We start from the raw sequence: 9,483 nt of genomic DNA on the forward strand, positions 1-9,483 counted from the left end.
TCACATCAAGAAACATCAAGAAAAATTATTCTTGAATTGTTGCACTGTTTGATAGTGCAGTCTTTCATAGAGTGGTGAACCCCTCCCCATCTCTACTTCTGAAAGACCCCTCTCTTTTATACCTAATCATGTTACTGACTTTTTGCTGATTAACCTAATTAGTAGTGAGATGATCCACCAGGTGTTGTTTTTTTTAACATTGCACAATTTTACCAGTCGTTGCTTTTAAATTGTATTTTTAACATTACAAGACTTGGACATAAAAATCATGTCATGTCATTGGCCGAATTGCACTGTCTGAACCAGCTGATATGTTAACCGATGGCTAGAATAGTGATATGATCCTCCCTTAATAATAGAGAATTAACAGAATGGCAGCAGTACTGCTGTGGACTGCTTTTACTGGCTAATTATTAAACTGTAAAATTGGACTTAAAGTGTAGATTTTTTCCCCTAAGTAAGCCACTAATATGAACCCTAGCAATTGGTTTTCCCAAGGCCAAGGGGGCAGATAGTTTCCTCTGCAAGTCAACGCTGCTTTACTTTTCCAGATGCTTCTTGCTTAAAATAGATGGCACAGCCTTCCATGAACTCCCGTGGCTGATATCTAATATTATATTGTCCGCTTCATGGCTGTAAACTGCAGAGCTGTGGACTCTCCCTTCATCTTACTTCCATCTTCCTGGCCCTCGTATCCACTTCACCCGCTCTTTCCAACTTTTTAAGGGATTCCTTAGTTTTTTTTTACATGATCTACTCAAAGTTTGTGACATGCATGTAGATAAAAGTGAGAGGAATAACTGACTTTCATTCTTTCCATTTGTAAGAAATTGAGTCAGTCAAGTTCTTCATTGCTGTACAGATGCCTCCATAACTAGTTCATGCTCCACTGTCTGTCACTGATTTAATACTGCTTTATTTTTGACGTCTTTTGACTCATCCAGTCCGTGCGTAAGCCGGAGGAAGGTCAGCAGTTTAGAGGGAGGAACTAGCTGATTTGTAATGTTCCAAACGAAGGAGGAACTTCACAGCACCTCGGAGCAATCTGGGTCACGGTGACCCAGAGAGATTATTGGCGCTCAGTGTGACTCAGCAGAAACTTAAACTGTTGGGTAATTCTAAGAGAAGCATATCAGACATGAGTCTGGCCTCTTTCTGACCTCACGTTAAAGCATTAAAATGTGCAGGGCAGTGATATTTCACAACTAGAATCAGGAAATGCTGACCTGTAGCGTGTCCCTGTGCATTTGCCAACTAGCTAAGTCATTTTTGTCTGCTGAAGAAGTCATGAATCATATTGAGCACAACATGACCACGAGAGTCAAATGTGTCACTGCTGTCGGAACAAAACTTCGTATCTCCAAAATGGTAACTTTACAGGAGAAGGAAAAAACCTACTTTACTTTTAATGTAAGTCAATGGAACCAGACTTTTTTCCAAGTCATTTTGGGCCATTCATCATGAAATTTACACACAATGTAAAGGACAACAAACATTTTTAAATGACCTCAAAAACTGAAAAATGACAAAAATGTAGATATGAGGCGATATGCAGGGCTCTGCTCCTGCTAGCTGGGCAGTCTACTTGACTAACTTTGAAATAAGCTTGGGTTTCACCTGGATGGCAATATAAACATTGACATGACGTGTTTTGGAGGTAAAAGATTCTTAAAGCTGCACTATGTAAGATGATTTTGTTAAAAGAAGTAGCGTTACTGTATCAGAAGAAAAAACATGCTAAAATACAGACATTTTTACATATTATGTCAAACGCACAGGCTCAAAAGAAGATCTGGCTCAAAAGTATTTCTCAAAACCTGGCAACCGTTTATTGATTATGTGAAACCATGTTGTTTTTTTCTTCATTTTTCTTAAATATATATATATAAACTGACTGGCCATAATATTATGTATGTATCTACACTCATTGTCCATTTTATCAGCTCCACTGACCATATAGGAGCACTTTGTAGTTCTACAGTTACAGACTGTAGTCCATCTGTTTCTCTGCATACTTTGTTACCCTGTTCTTCAATGGTCAGGACCCCCACAGGACCACCACAGAGCAGGTATTATTTGCATGGTGGAACATTCTCAGCAGTGCTGCTGGAGTTCTTAAACAGTGTCCACTCATTGTCCACTCTATTAGACACTCCTACCTTGTTGGCCCAAGTCTAATAGAGTGGACAGTGAGTGGGGGGGTGCTGATGAAACCGTGATCCGTGACTGACTGTGCTGTCCTCCTATTGGCCCACGCTGACGGCCATGACGGTGTTGATTCCATATGTATGAACTTGTCTACAAAAGTCCGGCTCCCAGCATCTCCTCATTAATCGAACTGCTCAGGAGAACCTCATCAGAAGAATCCTGGCCACCATGCGTGTGAAAAGCTGCCTGTTGCTAACAGCTGTAGCGCTGGGGCTCTGGGTGATGGCAGCAGCAGATCCACTTCACGCTGAGTGCAAGGTCATCTGGTGAGTTATCAGCATTTTTTATTCGTTTATCTTGGTTGAGTGGGAGAAATACAACATATTAGCAAAGGGAAAGTCTAGAAAGCCCTAAAGGACCATCGAGTCACGTTTTTTGTACTACATTTTCAGTGATAAGTTATTTTCATTTGTTTTCTCAAGATCACTTGATATTTGTCATTACTACGGCTAAACGAATGTTGTTTTCTCCAGATCTTGAGTTGTTTGTATCATTCGCACAACATAACTGACATTGTTTTAGCAATAATGACATAAATATCTTGAAAACAACTGAAAAATAGAGTGAAAAAAAAAACAAAACATGCAAATCCGAGACCCTTGAGGGCTTCCGTGAATTATAAATATGTTATAATACAGAGGGTTTTGCAGCTGTTCTGAAGTTATAACAAGACGATATACATAAACCTAGATGCAAATTAGATTAAGTGATATGATTTGATATATTTTTAGGACCCGAATATTAAATTCAAAAACATTTAAAAGAAATTATCTGTGCAGGGGTCCTTTTGGAGTATGTTGCCTTGAGGCAACATTGTGCAAGAATGGGAAGAAATTATTTAGAGCCGTGTTCCCTGAAGTGGTGAGACCTGGCTTGTGACTGGCTAAATCCATTCCACTGTTGCACATTGTTGCTTCTAGGCAACAAAAACACATGGCTGCAAATTCATGTAATCAAAAAATTTGATAGTGAATGTTAAAAAAGAGGTTTAAATGTGCCCAGTAGGAGATCGTATGACCAAGTACATGCTTTTTATTGACTTACTCAAACTCTTACCTTCATCATTAAACCTATCGTTGTCTTTAAATATGTACAATGTTATTGTAAAGCAAGGAAAATGAGTTTGTTGCCCTGAGGCAACATCCTGCAACAGAGGGTTAACATTGCATTGAGACTGTTGTAGATGGTTGGTGCACAGTTGATCCAGGTCATAAAGGTTGTTGTGTACATATGAAAACTGGAGCCATGATAGATTAGGACTGTAAACTCTACAAGGTGGTAGATCTTGAAAATGTAACATCAGCCATCTATAAACTGAACAGATTTATTTGCAAGGCTTATAAAAGCATAAAAAATAACACCAGGCTTCCTCATCTGTAAATATAAATATAAAAATGTGAAAACTGTTCAAATGTCCTAAAAATATTAGTGAGGTTCTGGCAAAGTGAAAAGTTGGGCTATTAAGCCAGTGAGGTTTATTTTTTAGCTGCTGACGTTTGTAACACTGCAGTGTCGGATGTGGACTTACACCACAACTGGACACCAATGCCATCACGTCTACTCAAGTCACTACTCATAATGTGTAACCAAAGCCAGTTCTAAAACCAAAGAGCCTCACGTTTGAAAAACACCACCAGGCTTTGCAGCTTCTCGTAAAGATAGTGTGCTTTTATTTTGAAAAGCTTTGTCAGGATGTTATCAAACTGATAAGAATCATTTTGAGATAAAACTGCTTACATACGGTCTTTGAAAGATGAGTGTACTCTGTGATAAGGCTATCACAATTATTACACAGTCGCCTGACCACAATTGCTGACTGCAACAATTTTCCACAGCTTCAATCTTATGTTTATGACGCAACAAACAAGCAACAGAAATTCTGAACTGGGTTCATTTGCAGTGAAAAATGCAGTGAAACCCAACAACTTGGTTTTGACTCATCGTGTGGTCATATGAGGAAGGTCATATAAAAATTCTGTGGTGAACTGTGACTATTAGAGCTAGCCCTTCAGTTTGGACCATAAAAGATGAAAACATGAGGAAAAATCCCACCTCATCCTCACCGTATCTAGAACCTCCAGAAGGCCTAGAGTGACATTTTTCTCACGTAATTGGTCCCATTTACTGGAAATCAAAACATGATTGGCTGATCCCTCTGTCACTTTCTAATTATGCTGATAGTTAATCTAATGATTTAGGCCTTCTCTACAGCTCCTGAAGTCCTGACCAATAGGAGAGCTCGCTTAGTCATATCTACCTAGATACAGCAGAGAAAACAGTTCCCGATTGGCGTATTTTTTGCTGGCTGTTTCAAAAGTTTATCCCTTGCTTTCATCCAACACTTTACAAGGAAACAAGAGTAGTGCTGTAATACTGGACAGTCATAGTTTAAATACAATCATCTACTGAATAAAAAAATGACTAAAAATTATAGACATGCGTTCTTAGGTCCCAGAAATCATTAGGCTTTGTCTAGAAGGCCCTGAATAAGAAGGCCCAAAATAACCCTTAGCTTAGTGACCCCTTACTGACTGACTGAAACACAGATAAATGGAGTGTATCTGTAATACGACCCTCTGGGAAAAATTCCTGGAAAGCGATTTCCTAAACAGTGGGAACGATTATCGTTCCAAATCTCTGGCTTTAAACAATTTAAGACGAAATTCAGCCCCATTATTAACTGGATTTTAGCTGTTGTATCTGGAAAGGTTATCGGACGAATCAATTTGCTGAATTCTTCTGATGCAAGACTAAGTAAAAACATGACTGACCGCCAGGTCAAGGGTCAAGGGAGCTTTCTTGCCAAAATGGCATTAGACATGGCATCATATGACTCTCCACTCACTAACACGGCTCTATATGCGCATAACTTCTTGTGCATAACTTCTTGTGTTAGACTTCCTATCTTCTTTATGAGAAACACCCACCTCTTTCACTTCCACTCGCTGTCCACTTTATAAGCTCCTCCCACCTATAAGTCCTGTACATATGGTACTGTGCAAAATTTAAAAAGCTGTTTATTTGGTCACAAATCACTAAAACTAGAATACAAATAATAATAATACGATAACTATGGATTTTACAGACACTGACCAGCCAATTCATTAAGTCCACCTCCATGTTTCTACGCTCATTGTCCATTTTATCAGCTCCAGTTACTACATAGGAGCACTTTGTAGTTCTACAGTTACAGACTGTAGTCCATCTGTTTCTCTGCATACTTTGTTACCCTGTTCTTCAGCGGTCAGGAACCCCATGGACCCTCACAGAGCAGGTACTGTTTGGGTGGTGGATCATTCTCAGCACTGCAGTAACACTGACGTGGTGGTGGTGTGTTAGTGTGTGTTGCCTGGTACGAGTAGATCAGACACAGCAGTGCTGCTGGAGTTTTTAAACACTGTGTCCACTCACTGTCCACTCTAGTAGAGTCGCTCTGCAAATTTCATGATAAATGCACTAACAGAAATGCTCCAAAATCACCTGCATAAAAAAAAATATATTTAACAGCAACACAGACAGTATATCTGATTTATATGTTCATGGTGGGCCTATTTTTGCCTAGTGCCAAGACCACCCCTGAGAGAGAGAGAGTGTTCACTGTGATGCTCGCTCCACCATTTAAGAGCACTTAAATGCTTAGCACTTTGTGCTAAGATGGCTTTGGGGAACTCAGCCCAGCATCTGCAGATAATCTGTAGGGGGCTACCCAAGGAAAGTGGGACCCTGCATTCTGTTGACCTCTCCCCCTCTCCTTCACTGTGATGGCCAGGCTGTTCGGAATCCCGTGTCGGGAGGTCTTTGTGGCTCTGGTGAATCAGATCAAGGCCTGGAGGACCGAGTCCGGCTGCACTGCTGGAGGGGAGAAGTGCCTGTATGAGGTAAGAGCCACTTCCTCCACCTCCCACTGCCGCTCAACGGTGCGAACTGGTGAACACCTCCCTCTCCCTCTGTCTGCCTCCTTCAGCTGGTGTCTGCCAGGCCGCTGCTCATCACAGCCAAGCATACGTCCAGGCGCCGGGACAACGTGGAGGACCTGAGCTTCGCACTGAGGCCCACAGAGCAGGACCTGGCCTGCAGAGTTACAGTAAGAAACCAAACGGACTCCAGAGCTCTAGAGCTTTGACTCCGTGTCCTTTTAGAACCGTGTCTTTCATTCTTCTCACAAGAAATCAGTGACTACTGAGCCTATAAGCACCGAGCAGGAGTGCATTCAACTGCACTGATATTTGTACTGATATTAAACTATACAGTCATATACAGTCAAGTGAAAATAAGTGAACACACCATCTACAAGAACACGTCTGCACATTTTAATACACGCTCACTGTATTTGCTGAATTCAAAATATGCAGAAATGAAACAAAAATGTGGCCTGTGTAAAAGTTATGGCACATTTTATATTTTACCTTTTTTCCAATAAGTTAAAAAATAGAAATTGTACAGAAAATTGCCATATTTTGGTGTGTTCGCTTTGGAGGGGGTGTTGACTTATTTTCACTTAGAAAATCAACAAGACATGGATTTTCACCAAACTTTGGCACACAATTGCGTATAACAGCTTTCAGTACATACATACATACATACATACATCATCAGGAGCAGTAATGCTAAATAGTCAGCACTCAGGAGTGGTAATGCTAACCAATCAGCACTCAGTAGCAGTAATGCTAACCAATCAGCACTCAGTAGCAGCACCCAGTATCAGTAATGCTAATCAATCAGCACTCTGGAGCAGTAATGCTAACTAATCAGCACTCAGTATCAGTAATGCCAACCAATCAGCACTCAGGAGCAGTAATGCTAACCAATCAGCACTCAGGAGCAGTAATCAGCACTCAGGAGCAGTAATGCTAACTAATCAGCCCACAGGAGCAGTAATGCTAACCAGTCAGCACTCAGGAGCAGTAATGCTAACCAATCATCACTCAGTAGCAGTAATGCTAAATAATCAGCACTCAGTAGCAGTAATGCTAAATAATCAGCACTCAGGAGCAGTAATGCTAACCAATCAGCACTCTGGAGCAGTAATGCTAATCAATCAGTACTCAGTAGCTTCAATGAAACAAGTAGCTTATTTCATTTTTGTTTTTAGCCACTTAACTCCATTCACCCCCATTCACTCACTAGGGGGCGCCCTCTCTACAGTTATGTTTCTGATATAATGAGAGAAATAGGAAGTGGCCAGGCTGCCCTTGAATGTCCTCTGTAAATAATTCCTCCAGTTACACTTGTGATTTCAATGTCATTTCCTCAAGAATTGTTTTTGTGATATAATTGAATTGTTGTGGGGGTCAGAAATGTCCAGCTCCAGCACTAAGTAGACTCGTTCTTCTGTTTTTACAGGGCGTTTCCACCTCTGAGTCGTGGTTCATGCTGGCAGACAACGGCACCAACTACTGCACTCTGTACAACTTAATAGAAGGTAAAACCTTTGACCGTTTCTTGATCTGAAAATAGCAGTAGGTTTGAATGGGTTTTAGCCACTTGAGCTGTTTATTTGGGGAGTAAGTGTTTATTTGGTCGAATATTAGAAACAAATACAATCATATTAATACAATAAAGTGATTTTGTGTGTTAAAGTGTTTGACTTTCTCCTCATGGCAGCCCAGTGTTATTGGGTGGTCATCATTCAGTACCTGGTTTGGCTAATAAGTGCTTGAGGAAATGAAATCAAGTGTGCTGGTGATGGAACTTAACACATCCTGGCGCTGGCCGGGAAACATTGAGGAAGAATCTAGAACCAAAGCTCAAAAGATGTCAACTACTTTTTTTTCATAACAAGAAATTCTTGATACTTTTTACCGTATTTGCATTGATTTGAATCTATTCTACTGTTTCAATGTGTTTCTACCAGCTGAAACACAATTACTGCCCCATAAACGGTTCTAAACACTGTTTAGGTGTCTAAGACTTCAACAGTACAGTTCTATAAATCTGCACTTCATTCTCGTCAGCTGTTATTTATCCTCTATTTGTTTTCTGTGGTGTCTCACAGTGCAGACATTGTCCTTATAAAGTGTGTGATGCATTGGATCTCACTGTGTCGTGGTCTGCAGGCAGTGGACTGGTTGATGCTGAAGGTTATAAGCAGTACACCAATGAGTGGATCTGTCTGGACTACTTCACCGCCAACTGCACCATCTATTGATTGTGTCCAGTCACCCAAATGTTGAACATCATCAAACTGTGCACATGCAAACAGGGGAAAGTGGGGGGGGGGAAACCGCACACAGGTTAACATGTAACTCAGGTTTTTATTTAGTCAGACAGGTTTAAGTAGAACAGCGGTCAACAAGTAAGTTTCACCTCCAACCCAAATCTTGCACGTCTCATTCAGCTGATCTAGTTCTTCTACAGGCAGTAATTAGACGGATCAAGCGAGGTGGATTAGGGTTGGAGCTGAAGTCTGCAGGAAGGTAGATGTCCAGGTGCAGGGCTGGTGACCCCTGAAGATGAACATGCTTTTCAACACCTCTTCATGTTGTAATAGTGTCCTCATGAGTGAATTTCACCAGCAGTCAGACACATTTCTCCACATTCCCTTTAAAGACCTGTATTGTTTTAATCGGCCTCTTGGTGGCTGTAATGTAGCACCGTTTTGAAGCATGTAAAGAACTCTAACCAGGCTAAAGTGCAGCCTCCACAGGGGGGTGGGAGGTTTAACTCTGTTACAGCTAAACCTCTCAAAGTAAATCATACAGGAAGTCCAGATCCCCCATAAAACATCAACACATTTCTTTTTTTGGAAGCTTTTTATTGACAGATTTGTGAAAGATGCATTACAGATAACTGAAATAAAATGCATGTCACTTCTATCATGTTGATATTTGCTGTTCTACTTTGTGGTCAGGATAAATTCAGCAAGTTTAACAAAACCTCCTTTCACTAAAATTAATAATTGCTACAGTTCTTTACTAAAATTACTGACATTTTTCAGCTGCCGTTTCTATGGTGTCAAAGTTTTGAAAATAAAATTACTTGAAAAGTTAACTTACATCGAAAGTTAAGAAGGTTTGTTCATTCTTGTTTAAAATGACTTTTAAGTAAGAAGTCACATTGGCACTCCGTTATTGGCTGAATTGTTTATAAACGATGCTGTGACGCAGAAAAACAATACAAAATACATAAAAAATGTAAAATATTTTTCACATTAAAACTACACAACAGACAGGACTGCCCAAAAAGATGGGCCGGATATCTAAGAGAAGCTCCTTTGCATCTCATGAAACGGGCGAACGGTGACACTACAGGATGTTTTACACTTTGGAAAAGCAA

General features: G+C 40.4%; 1 protein-coding gene across 1 annotated transcript; it reads left to right on the top strand.

Moving 5' to 3' along the window:
• The first annotated feature begins 2,357 nt into the window (after positions 1 to 2,357).
• wu:fc46h12 (uncharacterized protein LOC568958 homolog) lies at positions 2,358 to 9,483 on the top strand. Its single transcript, XM_036597774.1, has 5 exons — positions 2,358 to 2,474; positions 5,978 to 6,086; positions 6,173 to 6,292; positions 7,552 to 7,630; positions 8,265 to 9,483. The coding sequence occupies exons 1-5, from the start codon at positions 2,377 to 2,379 to the stop codon at positions 8,354 to 8,356; spliced, it is 498 nt and encodes a 165-aa protein (XP_036453667.1). The 5' UTR covers positions 2,358 to 2,376; the 3' UTR covers positions 8,357 to 9,483.

The sequence above is a fragment of the Colossoma macropomum genome, unplaced genomic scaffold (genome assembly GCF_904425465.1).
Source record: "Colossoma macropomum unplaced genomic scaffold, Colossoma_macropomum, whole genome shotgun sequence".
NCBI lineage: Eukaryota > Metazoa > Chordata > Actinopteri > Characiformes > Serrasalmidae > Colossoma > Colossoma macropomum.